General features: G+C 43.9%; 1 protein-coding gene across 1 annotated transcript in view; it reads left to right on the top strand.

Moving 5' to 3' along the window:
* Positions 1 to 15,738: 15,738 nt before the first annotated feature.
* The window catches only part of HECA (hdc homolog, cell cycle regulator), a 20,132-nt gene continuing 19,650 nt past the window's right edge, over positions 15,739 to 16,220 (top strand). The window contains exon 1 of the mRNA XM_007946307.1: positions 15,739 to 15,847. Coding sequence (XP_007944498.1) covers positions 15,739 to 15,847 — 109 coding nt within the window. The remainder of the gene's footprint in view (positions 15,848 to 16,220) is intronic.

Raw genomic sequence — 16,220 nt, 5'->3', positions numbered from 1 at the left:
AGGAGTGGCTGGTGGGTTTGAACCGCCAGCCGTCTGGTTAGCAGGCAAGTGTCTTAACCACTATGCTACCAGAGCTCCAGATCTACAGTATTTTATTGTTTTTATTATCATTTGTAATGATGGAAAAAATTAAGAGTTGTCATGTCCTGTCTTGATCTTCCTGATTCATTCTAGAAACAGAAAAGAGGAAACAGGAAATGCTGATGTCATCACATCTGTGCACAGAATATTACCAGTATTTCTTATTTCCAAATACAGTATTCATTTATGAATATTTTTCTGTGTTTTCTATCATTCTCTTTGCTTCACTGTTTGACACAAATAGGATGAAGTAAACCTGCTAGAGTGACAAGCTAAAAAATCCATTTCACACCAAATGAGAAGATGCTCATTGAATTTGCATTGATGCCAAGCAAGGAGGCCAGGAATGATTAATGTTTTAAACACTGTGGTCAGAATTCAAAGTGGTGGTGACAGATTCCTCCAGTGGCTGACACTGAACTGACTGACATTCCACGAATGACATGAGACAAAACCAGTCCACAAAGGAAAGCTACACGGCAGTAACACACATTGGACAGAGCTGGTCATTTTAAAACAAAGCTGACAACAAATGGGTTTCACAATGGAGCATGAGGTTTAAAATGTAACTGGTAAGAGCACTTGGTTAGCAGAACTATGACATCCTTTTGAGGACTTGCTTGGGTGTATAATAAACTGAAGGCCCTTGTCTTCTCTACTTTTTGTTTTCATAGTTTCTGTTTGCAAAAATCTAAGATTATAACAATTTTCCTATTGAAGAGTATTTTGGGTTTTCTCAACTAGAGCAAGTAAGAGTAAAACGAAAGGTTTTGAACAGTGTTTTTGTTGTTCGTAGTGCAAATACTGCCTCATCTAGATTACATGCGTGTGTGGGTACACATATATATGTGCATACAATTACATGGATAAAGATAGTTATTTATAGATAAGCTCATACACAAGAATGTATGAACCTTATTTCAATTGGGGCCTATTATAAACTTTTCTTCTTTTGTATAAGAGTACATGTATATGTGATGAGTTTACCAGTGAATATGACGTTCTCGTTAAAACAAGTTAACATTAAGATTACTGATGCTATTAATAAAGGCTAAATAAATATCATAATCTGTTACTCTCAATATTAAATCATTACATTGACATTTTTTAGTTAGCCATCCTAAGAAAGTCAGATTGGTTGGACTCCATATTTGTGAATGGTGATTTGATCTAGGAGTCAGTTTGGATTACATGGCCACATCTTTATTGTCATTTCTCAGTTAATTTCTCTTTTCTCTGCCTTTTCCCATAGAGAAAGTCTCTGACACAGGTATGTTGTTGTTATATGCCATAGAGTTGGCTCCGACTCATAGGAACCCTGTATACAACAAAATGGAACGCTGCCCGGTCCTGTGCCATCCTCACAGTCGTTGCTGGACTGAACTTCATCATTGTGGCCACGGTGTCAATCCATCTCATTCAGGGTCTTCCCTTTTATCACTGATCCACCACTTTACCAAGCATGATGTCTTCTCCAGAGACTGGTTTCTTCTGACAACATAACCAAAGTACAAGAGACAAAGTTGCTGAGGAAAAGCATTCTGGCTGTATTTCCTCCAAGACAGATTTGTTTGTTCTTCTAGCAACCTATGGTACATTCAGTATTCTTTGCCAGTACTACAATTCAAATGCATCTGCAGTCTTCTTTATTCATTTTTGAGCTCTCTTATGCATATGAGGCTACTGAAAGTACCATGGCGTGGATCAGGTACACCTTAGTCTTCAAAATGACATCTTTGTTCTTTAATACTTTAAAGAGGTCTTTTGCAGCAGATTTGCCCAATGTCTTGATTTCTTGACTGCTGCCTCCATGGGCATTGATTGTGGATCATTCCAAGTAAAAGGAAATCCCTGGCAACTTCAATCTTTTCTCCATTTATCACGATGTTGCTTATTGGTCCAGTTTTGAGGATTTTTTGTTTTCTTTATGTAGAAGTATATTCCATACTGAAAGCAGTAGTCTTTGATTTTCATCGGTAAGTACGCTTCAAGTCTCCTTCCCTTCAGCAAGCAAAGTTGTGTCATCTGTGTATTGCAGGTCATTAATGAGTCTTCCTCCTGACCTGATGCCATATTCTTCTTGATATAGTCCAGCTTCCCAGATTATTGTCTCAGCATACAGATTGAATAAGTATGGTGAAAGGATGCAGCCCTGATGTACATGTTTCCTGATTGTAAAACCATGCTGTATCCCTTTGTTATGTTTGAACCACTGCCTCTTAGTCTGTGTACAGGTTGCTCATGAGCACAGTTAGAAAAACAAAAAACCAAAAATCAAACCCACTGCCATGGAATTGATTCCAACTCATAGTGACCCTATCGGACAGACTAAAACTGCTCCATAGGGTTTCCAGTGCTATAAATCTTTACGGAAGCAGACCACCCCATATTTCTCCCATGAAGTCGTTGGTGGGTTCAGACTACTGACTTTTTTAGTTAGTAGCCCAGTGTTTTAACTACAGTGCCACCAGAGAATTCCCATTCTTCACAATGTTATCCATAATTTGTTATGATCCACACAGTTGAATGCTTTTGCATAGTCAATAAAACACAGATAAATATGGGACTCTCCATGTTTGCCAGAAATAAATTCCATGTTGGATAGCATGGAAAGGGGAAAGAGGAAGAGAATGTTGCTGAGAAAAGCTAGGTGGAGACAAGACTGGGCTCACACAAGGGTGACAGACCCTCAGAGGCGTCTAGACTTTGTGGGTAGAGCCAAGGAGAGAGGACTCCTCAGAAGACAAGGCAGGGCAGGTTTGGAAGAAATCAGGGCCCACTCCAGTGTGGCTGGTTTTCACAGTGCAGTGGGGGTGAGGGATCTCAGGGGGAGACATGCAGGGACAGGCAGGGGAAAGAAAACTGAAGCGGTTCAGTTGGTTGAGTGACAGGAGACAGCCAAAAATATGTCTTGAGAAAAGAGCAGAGAGAGAAACCAGGAGTGATGGGAACAGGCAGAGGCCAGGGTATAATGGAAGGATGAATAGCAGAGTCTGTAGCTGAGGGAGCTGAGACGGAAGGTGGAGGAGAGTTGTGCAATGGGTGGGGTGAGCTGACTCCTGGAACTGAGCACTCTGGCTCCTTTGTGCCTTCTGATCTGCCTCTAAGGAGCGACACACAAGGTACGGCCAAGAGGGCAGCTGCTCCTGGAAAGCACTGTACTGCGGGGTTCCCAGGGTCGGTGGATCAGCTCTCCTCTTCCATCTCAATTCTCCCCGTTCTCTACTAGACTTTGGAAAGTGAAGAGGGAGGGGACTACCTTGACACCCGTAGAATCTAGAGTTTAAGGCATGTTGGACAAAACTGATTAGAGGATTACAATGTGGTGAATGAGTTTTTGTTTTAATTATTTATACTCTCCTTGTTCCAAAAATAAAGTGTCTTTCAAAACCACATGTAATACTGTAAGAGAAATAGTAAATGAGGATATTAGAGATAGAGAAAATACTATTGGGAAAAAATCATGTGTGTCTTGAGTCATTTACAAGGGGTAGATCACAATTTGGGCTTTCAGATTTCTAGTGGATGGGGGGATGAGACCAGCAAAAGCAGTGATGTGCTCTACAGTGTCCACCAAATCGAAACAAGACAGTTGCTTAGCTATTCATAAGATGCTGTAAAATACTGAACAGTGCCCATGGAAATATCTTTTAATAAATAAAACAAATTTATTAGGCCTGCTCACATCATCAAATAGGTGCTCTGGTGGCATGGCGCCTAAGGCATTTAACTGTTAACCAGAAGGCTGGTGGTTCAAACCCACCAGCCACTCCTCGGAAGGAAGACTGGGCAATCTACTTCTGTAGTGATACCGCCTCAAAAACCCAAGGAGGAGTCTCTGTGAGTGAGAATCGGCTTGACAGCAGTGAGTTTGGTTTGCACATAATCAAAAGCAGTCTGTCCACGGACTGAAACAGTAAGGTCAGACATCCAGCTCACTGACGATGGTCTGGCTTAATTGAGGGATAGGCGTTCTCTAGCACAGGAGTCACACATCTACATGCTTACAGGGCTGGCATAGGACATAAGTTATATGAATGGAGCTGGGCTGGGGGCGTAGCTGCCTGGATAGTGTGTACTACACCTAAAAGGCATTCATATTCACATTTCATAACACAGACCCTGTGCAGGCTTACTGAACACATTGCAGTCTAAACTGACCCATTGGAATTTTGATCTAGAGCAATGTGTAGACATCATACCATCTAGGAAATCTTAACAAACTTTCTCACAAGTGAGCTTTTGGAAGATAATGAACAGCCATGAGTTAATGAGTTGTATTCTCAGACAAGTTCCTGGTCTGCAGACCCACGTTGACAATTAAACGCCCTGACATATGCTTTACCTGTGGGACAGACTAGAGAAGAAGTAAAGTCATGAGGTCATTGGGATTGCAGTGGTAAGGGGAAGTGGCCAAATCCAATATGGCCTTTGGCCTCCAGGCACCACTTTGGGGCCCACCAAGAGAGAGAGGAAACAGGCCCAATGCTTTGAGACACCATGTTGTAATTTATGTAGTAGATGGATATCACATATGTAAGACATGATTAAGGAGTTTTGATTATGGCCAAATTTTGAATATTTGTCCTGGCAAAGGCTGACGTTGATGAATAGAGTCAAAATAAAGCCCTATAGTCTTTTAGGAGACCATTTCCTATCAAGATATGTGTGGTAGTTAAGGTTGTGTGTCAGCTTGGCTGGGCCATGGTTTTGAATGGCTGGGCAGCTGGATTTAGTTATTCCCCAAGTGTGATAGTTGGAGTTGTGTATCAACTTGGCTGGACCACAATTCTGTGTGGGTTAAGCAGTTGTGATGTGGTTATTCCATGATGGGATCAGATGAATATGTTTTGAGCAGCCAATCCATTGAAAGGAAGTTTCCCTAGGGGTGTGGCGTATTTCCAGTATATTTATGGACATCCTGGGAAAAGAGACAGTCTTCTGTGGATCGGGATTCTGTTGTGTTGCCTACAACTGTATGTGAGTGAACAATCCACCATTTGGCCTGGAGATCTTGGATTCGTCATTCGTTGAAGTCACCAGCAGTCACACTGCCTGCCAAACTTGAGCCCCTCAGCCCCTGTAGCTGCGAGAGTCGGGAAAAGCCTCCAGCTTGACGTTTGATCCAAGAACTTTCGACTTGCCAGCTTCTATAAGTATGTGAACCATTTTCCTAAGATAAATTTCTCTTTCTCTATATAAGCTTTACAGGTTTTCTTTCTCTAGAGAACCCAGTCTAACACATTTGGTACTGAGAGTGGGGTGCTGCTCTGACAGATACCTAAAATGTGGAAACAGGAGTGGAGTGCGTCCTTGACTTGAGACCCTGACAGAGAGACCCCGACATATGGCATGAAAGATGGCAGGAACAGAGCAACAGACTGGCGTGAGAGATTGCAGGAGCAGAGAGCCCAGAGACCGGCATGAGAGACGGCAGGAGCAGAGCCCAGAGACCTGCATGAGAGACGGCAGGAGCAGAGCCCAGAAACCCGGCATGAGACAGCGACAGCCTTATCAGCCCACGGAGGAGAAAGCTTGATGCCTTTGGTTAGGCGGCTTCCTGGTGGAGTGGGTTGCCTCCAGGCATTAATTGGTGGAGAGACTGGCTTGAAATGGAGTAGCAGGTTGGCAGGCCCACGGAGCAAGAAAACTAAATGTCCTTTGGGGCAAGAAGATTCCTGGCGGAGTGGGGTGCCCTTGGGCATTAATCGGTAGAAGCGGAGACCAAGGAAACAGAAGCAGAGCTGCCTCAGCCTGAGAGGGTAGGACCATGGCCTTTGGGGATGGAAGAATCACAGCCCCCTGGGTTTCAAAGAGCCAGGCCTTCACCAACTTGGTTCTGGAGAGGGGGGCTGCTCGTTCATGTGAGCAAGTGGGAGGGAGCCATAGCCGCTGCCTAAGAGTGAGGCGGCAGGGCTGCCATGCCCAAGAGGGAGAGGAACGAGGCCTGACAGGCCAAGGGGTTGAGGTCACCACTTAGAGGAACTAGGGGACTGGAGCCACCCAGTGGAGGAGATCTGTACAGTGTCACCCAATGAAGATCTGTACAGATGCCAAGTTGACAAGGAGTGAAATTGTGGGAGTTATGTTTGTGTGTCATCTTGGCTGGGCCTGGTTGAGTGGCTGGGCAGCTAGTGGTAGTTATTCCCCATAATAAGACTGGCAATCAGCTCCATGGTGGGATCTACCACAAGCAGCTGAGTAGCTGCCTTTGGGATGTGGTCTGGCTCCTGTATATAAGGAGAAGCCTTGGGAATGGTCTCTAGCCTATGGCGTGCTTGGACCCTGCATGTAGCCACATCGTTGCTCAGCAGCTTGCCATGCTCTGCCGACCTTGGGACTTACAATGGACTTAAGTTAATGGCCTGCTGTGTGGTTTGGTAACATTGGGACTGTGCGTTTTTCCTTGTTAATCTTGGGTCTTCTCAGACTCAGCAGCCAGCAGCTGTCTGAGTGAAGAAACACCTCTAGCTCCAGTGGGCCAGGAGCAGGAGGCGGAGCTGGACCCCAAGGTTAAGGGGCTTTCACCCAGCCCCTAGAGCCTGGCACTTTGAACTTGGACTTAAAGCCTCCAAATTTTAAGAGTAAACTCCTGTTTGTTAAAGCCATCCCATTTGTGGTATGTCTCTGTCAGCAGCACTAGGTAACCAGAACACTAAGATATAAGGTTGGTAATCAACTCCATGGTGGATTTTGCTGTGACCAGCTGAGTAGCTGTCTTCAGGGTGTGGCCTGCTTCTAGTATATATGGAGAAGCTTTGAGAAAGGTCTCTAGCTTTTGGCACATCTGGGCCCTGCATTTGGTTGAGTCTTCATCTCAGTGGCCTGCCATGTTGCCTGCTGACTTTGGGATTATTCCTGGACTTGAACCAGTGGTCTGCCATGTTGTCTGTTAATCTTGGGACCATGCCATTTTACCTGCTGGGCTTGGGTTTGTCAGCTTCAGTAGGCAGCAGCTGCCTGAGTTAAGAAATGCCTTCAGCTCCAGTAGGGTGGGAGCAAGAGGCAGAGCTAAAGCCTAAGGCTGAAGGGCCTTCACCCAGCCCCTAGAACTGGTACTTTGAATTTGGACGTCTAGCCTGCTAAATTGTATGAGAATAAATTCCTGTTGGTTAAAGCCATCCATTCGTGGTATGTCTGTTACAGCAGCACTAGAGATCCAAGGCAATATGATACAGGGTTTTCTCTGGAGTCTTAAAAAATGGAATAATTTTCTGATTGGGCAGTTCCTCTATAGTATGTATATGAACACACCCATCATTCCACACAGCCCTTCATCCATCCATCCGTACAAACATACATGCATGCATATATATGTATGCTCAATTTGGAGTCGTATTCCAGTCTTATGACATTGTGATACTTGGTTCCAAGAAATGTAGATGCTAGGATGCTATGGAGTAGTCAGTGGTCCAGCACTCTCAAGGTGCAAACCTCCAAGCACTAAAAAAGGCAGCTTGCTAATTTATTTTCTAGTACTGTGTGATCCTATTATATGCAAATTGAATTATGCAGATTTCAACTAATGAGACATAAATAACATTAATAAAAGCTTCACATTATGTACAAAACTTCAAAGGGCATGTTCCCCAAAATTATGCATCAAGTCATCTCTGATTTTCAAAGCTGGCAGGGTATTTGAAATGTAAAACTGCTTTGCTACCCAGTGGCACCACCTTTTCATATAAACAGAAATTATATTCTAAGTTTTAGCAATTTTATATGTCCTCTGCTTTGTTCATAGAACTTCTTTGAGGATTTTGGTAACATCTTTTTTTTTTAACATTCACTTTTATAATTTACAATATTATATCCTTCATGATGTCACTCAAGTGTTCTAATAGCAGTACTGAAAAATACCCTAAAAATCAGTAGCTTGGAAACGAAAATTAGGCACAATAAAACCTTATGATATGCTATGCTATTAATGTATGAGATAAAGTCTGAGAAATATTAGCGATACTGCTCATATGTTAAAAAGAACCAGAAAAAACTGCTGTATGGAAAGTGAATTTGCTCTGTAAACTTTCACCCAAATCACACACACACACACACACACACACACAAAACCCAGAAAAGCAAACATACAACATGATGCCTGCAGATTTATGTGTTCAGAGAATGCAGTCCCCACGTTGTCCCCGCAGACTATGGGTAAATTAGTCTTGAATTATGTAAGTTCTTCAGGAATGCATCACAGGCATAAAATGCAGCCAGCTTTTGTAAGTCCCAGTTACCTGGGTTTGGCTAAGGTTAAAAAAATGCATAGAACAAGGCACTTGTCTAACATTGAGGAAAGAAGAATCTTGAAGGTCACCTTTTCTTTCCACCTCCTTACAATTACTGGTAAATATTTAACGAATTTTTTCATGTATGCCATACTGCATTGCTTGTTGTGGAGGAGGAAGTACATGTCTTGTCCTCAGTAAGCTTAAAGGCCACATGAAGAGTCATGATTGATAAAAGTGAAAGGTCAGAGAGTAAGCAAGACAGTGCCATCATCTGAGCTTGGTGTGCTGGGGAGAGGGAGATGGTCTGGGCAGGCATTTCCAGCTAAGAGAGAAGTGCATTTGGGCACAGAGCACGTCCTGAAGGGCTAGATGAGAAGGGTTAATGTAACACTGTCTGAGTACCTAACTCTTGGTGGAGTCACTTTATTTACATTTGGGGAAAGGAAGACCTTGTACTTGTACATTTTAAGGGAAGATGGTCACCTCCTGGTTGTAGCTACCCTCTAAGTATGTTTGAAGTCACTTGTTTGCTTTTACATCAAGTAATATAAAATGATGTGACCTTTAATAATAACTGCTGTAAAATGCTTACAGTGTACTAGGACACATTTAAATGACTTTAGTAACTTCTTTAATCCTCAAGGCAGCTTTGTGAGGTAGGTGCTATTTCCTCCATTTTATAGGGGAGAACAAAGAGACACAAGGAGGTTAAGGGACTTGGCAAAGTAAAGTTGGTTCGTGGCAGACCTGAGAGTCACCCCCAGGCAGGCTGCTCAGAGTCTGTTCCTCCAGTACGTGCTCTGTGGCCTCTCTCAGGAAGCTGCAGACAAGACCAACACTCTTGTCAGAAACTTCCTGCCCAGAGGGGAACCTGTTTCCAGATAACTGAAATTATTGTAGGGGGAAAAAAATCAGTATTTTATTAAATAACTGTTCCAAAAATATAATATCTGTGTTTGGCAACTGGATGCAGAAGGCGGGTAGAATAGTGGATGTTAATTTTGAGGAAATGAGGGCGAGGGGCCAGGTTGTGCCCTGGCAGGAAGGTTTGGAGCAGTTACCGTCATGAAGACCTGAGACTTGGTTAGGAGCAGTCTCGAGCAGCCAGCCTGACTCCCCAGGGGCTCGCCCCTTTCCTTCCTCCCTTTTCCCTCCTCCAGCCCCTCAGCCTCTCTGAGAGCACTGCACTTGTTTGTGACATTCTTCCTTCAAAACACTTAGTTAGTATGGTTCTGCACCTGGTAGTGCAGTGGTTTGATCTCAGCTGCTAATCAAAAGGTTGGCCATTTGAACCCACCAGCAACTCCGTGGGAGAAATACCTGTCAATCTGCTCCTATAAAGATGACAGGTTAGAAACTAGGTTAGTTCTACTTTGTCACATGGGGTCCTTATGAATCGAAGTCAACTCTATGGCATCTAACTATGACAGCCTGATTTTGAAAGTACTGGGTTTCCAGGGATGAACATGACCATGTTCCTACTACCTCAGGTTTTGCCTAGAAAGCCTTGTGTGATCCTTGGATCCCCTCACCCTGAGAAGCCCCTACTGGTGAGGTTTGCAGCTGTTTTAAGAAGGATGAAGAAGTGTATTCTCACAGCTCAAATGCTGTCAATGGCCATGCCTGGTTTGTGGAGCTCCTCAGTCTGTGTGAATGAGTTTGTGACAGGCAGCCAGTGCAAATGGCCGCTGTCAGATTCCTCCCTTTTAGTAGTTGGGGATGTGGGGACCTGAGACCTGAGTTGGGGAAGGATACCAATGAGAAGACTGGGGAGAGAAGACAAACTTTGCCCAAGTGTCCTCCGTTACTTGTTGTCCAGGCTTTGAAAATACTTGAGATTTTTTGCCCGAGTGAGATGACCCTTGTTTAGTTTCACCTGGCTGCTAGGGAGAAATGGAAGCTAGGCATGGACTTTCTGATGATGAAGCTATAAAAACAGGCACTGGGAGATTTATATACCAAAAAAAAAAAAAAAAAACACCTCACTGCCATCAAGTTGAATCCAACTCATAGCAACCCCTCCTTGGGTTTCTGAGGTGGTATCTCTACGGAAGTAGATTGCCCAATCTTCTGAGGAGTGGCTGGTGGGTTTGAACCACCAGGCTTTTGGTTAGCAGTCAAATACGTTAGGCACTATGCCATCAGAGCTCCTGGGGGATTTATATATTTTATTTAAATAATACTGACTCTGTATAAAGGAATGTTTTCCCATGTTGCTTGCTAGTAATCACAGCTAGGCTGATGTATCAAGGAGCTATGGTAGCATAGTAGTTAAAGCATTCATGTGCTAACCCAAGGTTGGTGGTTCAAATCCACCAACTAATCTGTGGGAGAAAAATGAGGCAGTTTGCTTCCATAAAGATTTACAGCCTTGGAAACCTTTTGGGGCAGTTCTGCTATATCCTGAGGAGTCCCTCTGAGTTGGAATTGACTCGATGGCAGTGAGATGGTTTGGAGACTGATTTCCCAAGAGATGTGTATGACACAAGTCCTCACTGAATGTGGGCTTCCTTCTCCCTTGCCTTCTTTAAAGGTTTGTTGTATCAGATAACTCTATATTTTTGTTTTTTATATTTTTCTTCACATTTATATTTTTGTGGGACTGTTGTTCTTAAAAGAGATAGGAATTTTGTAATTTTAGAGTTTGCTTTCTCAAAGCAATCAAATAGGTTTCTACAATACTGCTCATTGGTGTGATTTTCAATGCTGCCGGTTCTATTTTGAAGGGTTATAAAATCTTTTGTGTATATTTTGGTTAACTTTAAGGTCTGGAGAATTGAAAAGGAGCCTGCCATTATTCACGTATCTGCTTAATATCTAAATACTTACTGTGTGTATGAAACATTAGAAATCTGAGGTAGTGGAGCATTTTGCCTCTAGTTGGGGAGCCAAAAACACAGGTGTAAAGTTATGTAGGATTATTATGAAGCAGCATGGAAGAGGAAACATGTTTATGGCACGTTACAGAGTGCTTCCACATACTTTTGAGGCGAGCAGGGCAAGTGCTTTGTCCTTGTTTTATAGATGAGGAAACTGAAGAAACTGCTGAGTATCAAACATTAGTCTGTGGCCAAACTGGCACCCACGCCTTATTATTCCCAGCTGTCATTCCATTGTGGACAATAGAAGGGTGAGGTTAGGGAGGGAGGTAAGTTTGAGCCAAGCTTTGAAGGAAATAATGTTGATGAGGTAAAGGCTGGCTTCCCCTGCTTCATCAGAAGGCCTTGTCAGAAGTTCTCAGGCTGTTCCCAAGGCTCACCCAGCTACTCACCCTATTCTGAAGCACCTACCTCCCTTGATCTCTCTCCCTCCAGCTGGAGTGTGTCATGGGGTGTGACACCAGCTGCGTGGATTACTTGATATTAAACAACTTGTTGGCTTACGATTTGTCTTTGCGGCCTGGCCACACCACCACATCACAGTGGCTGACATGTGAACAAGCAGGGCTGGCAAGCAAGATGTGGGGCTCTTCCTGGTAGAGTCTTTGAAGGTAGCAAAGCAGGTGTGATCAGCTGTGATGATTACAGATGACCTTACGGGATAGGCGTGTGGGCAGAGCTATGGGGCATCTCCGTGCTCCATGTGCGATTTACCATTCTTACCGTGTCCAAGGACCCCGGTCCACAGGAAGTGCTCAGTATTGGTTGAATAATATTTTTCCAGCTTTTGTGAAGAGATAGAAATGGGATATTTCCCCCCTTTTAGTCTTCCTTTTTTTAATGTGAAAATACTTCGTAAAGAATATCATCAAATTAGACTCAGCATTAAAAAATTTTAATTTTGGATATTGTGACTATAAACATATAGTTAGGCCATCCTTAATTTAATTCCATTAGCCCTAGGTTAATATCATCTTGGTTATTTCCGGTCATATTCTAAAGACATTTCTTCAAGGCTGTTCCTCTGAAGGATTGAGGATAAAAGCAACTGAACTTTGCTTAATTGACTAATTAACATTTTAAAGGGCACGAAAGGTCACAGCACAGGAGGTGCAGTTAATTTAGTGAGCATTTACAAACTGCTTTTCTTTGCCACTTCATTTCAGTGTACTGCAGTATGTTTAAGTCATTCTGTTTGGAGTTACAGCTTGCTCTCCTCTTCCTTCCGCTCTGCCTGTCCTGTGTGGGTTTGCTGTGCCAGTGTCTTTTTGACACAACTTTATTCAGCACTAGGTTTGTGCAAAGCCTGGGGCCAGTGGGGCCAGGAACACAAAGATGAGTAAGAGGTGTTCGGTCCCGAGTTGTCATTCAGGGGAATACCATGAAATGAGAGACTGAACTGTGCTGAGGAGACTGAGGTGGTGGGGAGCTGGGAATCCTGGAGAAATCGGTGTTTTTAGTGTTGATCTTTGAAAAAGTAAGAGGAAGGGGAGGAGGCTTGCACTCTGCAAAAAACCCCACCCAACCCACTACCTTCAAGTTGATTCTGAATCATAGTGGCCCTATAGGACAGAGTAGAACTACCTCACAAGGTTTCCAAGTTTGTAATCTTTATGGAAGCAGACTGTCACATCTTTTTACCATGGAGCCACTGGTGGTCCAACCCCTGACCTTTTGGTTCACAGCCAAGAGCTTGAACCACTGCACTACCTATGTTCCTGCTTTACTCTGTGCCAGGCCCAGTTTTAAGAGCTACAAGTGTGTCAGTTTATTTAATGCGTCCAAAAACCAGATGAGGGATATTGTGTTACTATCTGCATTATAAGCTGATGAAACTGACACAAAGAAAAGTAACTTGTCCAAGAGAACACAGCTCAGAATTGGTACTGCTGGGATTTCAACTCAAGAGCTGTGTTCTAGAATCTATATTGTGAATTGCTACACTATACTGAAAGGCGTTTTGAGAAAAGATGAGTAAGGATTATGGACCCTAGCGGGTGGATGAGGAAGCTACAGAGATCAGATGGTGGTGATCAGACACATGGAAGAAGGAAGGTTGGTTGGCTTACGGCCATGTTGTCACAGCCCTGGGATCCCACAATGAAGTGGGTAATTTTGGCATTGTCCGATACAGCATTGGAGGGTGAGGTTGGAAGGCACTGCTTAATAGCTGCAGCAGTGAATTCAGACGTACCAGTGATCATGGAGATGGTACAGGACCTAGTGATGTTTTGTGCTGTTCTACATGAGGTGGTCACGTCGCAGGAGCCAGCTCAGTGGCAGCTAACAACAATAGCACAGCCATGCCTTAACGCTTGCACAGGCTGTATGAGTCCCCATCACTTGTGCTGTCTCGTTTGGTGGAATGTTATATTGGTAACTCAGTGGGCAGTAGTGAGGTTGTTAAGCTTGTTGTGTAAGGGAATCATAATTTGTGCCCTCTCCTGTATGTTCGAGGAGAGTGGTGGTTCAGTGGTAGAATTCTCGCCTTCTGTGCAGGAGACTTGTTGACCTGCGTTCCCTTCCCAGGTTGTGCACCTCACCCACAGCCGCTCCCCTCTGTCAGTGGAAGTTTGCATGTTGCCCTGGCACTTCCAGCCGAGGATGGTCTGGGAAGAAAGGCCTGGGTATCTATTTCAAAAACTCAGCCAACGAAAACCCTATGGGTCACGGTAGCCCAATCCCGTTGTGCGTGGGGTTGCCTGAGTTAGGCCCTGACTCTACTGCAGCTAACAACAGCAACAGCGTGCTTCCTCAGCCTCTCCTGAGTTTTTTTTTTTTCTTTTTTTGGGGGGCATTCATTATTCACTCCCCCAGTTTATAAACATTCTCGGATCTCGGTCCCCTACCTCTTCCTCCTGTGTACAGTTATGCTTCCAGAAAGAGTTTTTTGGAGAGTGCTTGGTACTCACTGTTTCTACCTTTTCTCCTTCTTCTCACTCCATACTGTCCACTCTCCCCCCATAATTCCACTGGATGGCCCCAATCAAGATGTCATTGCTTATTCTGATGAGGATGACTTAGTCTCATATCTTGACCAGTGGTTCTCACCTGGGGGTGATTTTGCCCCCAGAGGACATTTGAGAATGTTTATAGACATTTTTAAGTGTTAAAATGGGGGAAGAAAGTGAAGGTCTCTCCTGACAGCATTGAGAGAATTCTCTTTTTAGTCTTCACAGCCAGGTGGAGTAATTTTTTAGACCAGCATCTCTGCCATTCACATCACTATGGGGCTGGATGTGTTGATTCCAACTCATCCAGCCCCATAGGATGAAGGAGAACTGCCCCCCAGGGTTTCCCAGGCTACACATCTTCACGGGATCAGACTGCCACATCTCTGTTCCACAGAGTGGATAGTGGGTTCTGACTACCAACCTTTTGGTTCACAGCTGGGTGTTACTACACAACCTTTCCCTGCCATAGTTGTTAGATGCTGGTGAGTCGGTTCCAAGTCAGTGATCCTGTGTGCAACAGAGAAGGAAGCACTGCCTGGGCCTGCTCCATCCTCATGATTGTGGCTCTGTTGGAGCCCATTGTTGCAGCCACTGTGTAGATGCATCTTGTTGATGGTCTTTCTCTTTTTTTGCTGATCCTCTTATTACCAAGCATGATGACCTTCTCCAGGACTGGTGCCTTCTGATGACATGTCCAAAGTACTTGAGATGAAGTCTCACCATCTTTGCTTCTAAGGAGCATCTCTGCTGTTAGAGATGACATTTAGGAATGAGGTGGGTCTGTTTGGTAGCTTCTCTGTAGTATTTAGGACAAACTAAATGTGTTAGCTAGTATTCTACTGGCATCTAGTGGATAGAGGCTAGGGCTGCTGCTAAATGTCTTAAAATTCACAGTGTGGTCCCCACAGCAAAGAGTTGTCTAACCCAAAAGGTCGGTAGTTCTGAGCTTGAGAAATCCCAGTCTTCCCTCACACTCTGCTACATTTCACACTCCTCCATTCTTAAAACTTTTCCCTGAGTCGCCTGGCATGATTCTTTCCTGACTTGTCTTCTGGTGAATTCTCAGTTCAGTGCTTATCAGTCTCTGGTGGATTCTTCGATATCCAGCCTTTTTTTTTTTTTTTTTTTTTTAGGATTTGGGTGAAGATTTACAGAGTAAATTCACTTTTCATACAGCAGTTCACATATACTTTGTCTCATGTCATTGACCAAAATTTACAATGCAGCAGATCCCCTCCCACTTCCTCCCCATAGTTACCTCCTCCCAGTGTCCATCCCTTCATACTCTTCGAGAGGCCCATTGTCTGCCAACCCTGTATATGATCTTGGATACACTCTCCATTTAGACATACATAATTGTTTAGCTTGATATCCAGCCTTTTAAAATCGATTCTCCCAGGATTCTTTTCCTGGTCCTACTCCTCACAGTTCTCTTGGGCTGTCTCCTTCTCATCAGTTGAAGGGATCTACCCTTCATCTCTGGGCACATCTCCCCACACCTGTGTTCATAGCTCTAATTATTGCTTTTTTTTTTTTTCCTTTCCCTTTTTGCCATTTTCAATGTACAGTTCAGTGACTTTATGTGTAGTCGCCATGTTGGACAACGATCACCACTATGGATCTAACATGTTTGCATCACCCCAAATGGAAACTCAGAACCCCTTCAGCAGTAACTCCCATTCCCTCCTGCTTGTAGCCCCTGGTAACCACTAATCTACTTTGGTCTCTATGCATTTGCCTATTCTAAATATTTTATGTATATGGGATCATACAATATTGGTCCTTTTGTATCTGACTTTTTAGTTTTTTTACTGTACATAATGTTTTCAAGGAGCTCTGGCAGCATAGTGGCTAAAGCACTTGACTGCTAACCAGAAGGCTGGCGGTTCAGACCCACCAGCCACTCCTCGGAAGGAAGGTTGGGCAATCCTACTTCCGTAGTGATACTGCCTCGGAAACCCAAGGAGGGGTCGCTATGAGTCGGGGCTGACTCGACGGCACATAACAAAAACAACAACGTTTTCAAGGTTCATCCGTGTGGTAGCATGTGTCAGAATTTTTTTTCTCTTTATGGC

The sequence above is a fragment of the Orycteropus afer genome, unplaced genomic scaffold, assembly GCF_000298275.1.
Source record: "Orycteropus afer afer isolate SDZICR_OR568_19922 unplaced genomic scaffold, OryAfe1.0 scaffold00155, whole genome shotgun sequence".
In the NCBI taxonomy this organism is placed as follows: domain Eukaryota; kingdom Metazoa; phylum Chordata; class Mammalia; order Tubulidentata; family Orycteropodidae; genus Orycteropus; species Orycteropus afer.
The sequence above is the reverse complement of the archived record's forward strand: the minus strand, read 5'-3'. Positions and strand labels throughout refer to the sequence as shown.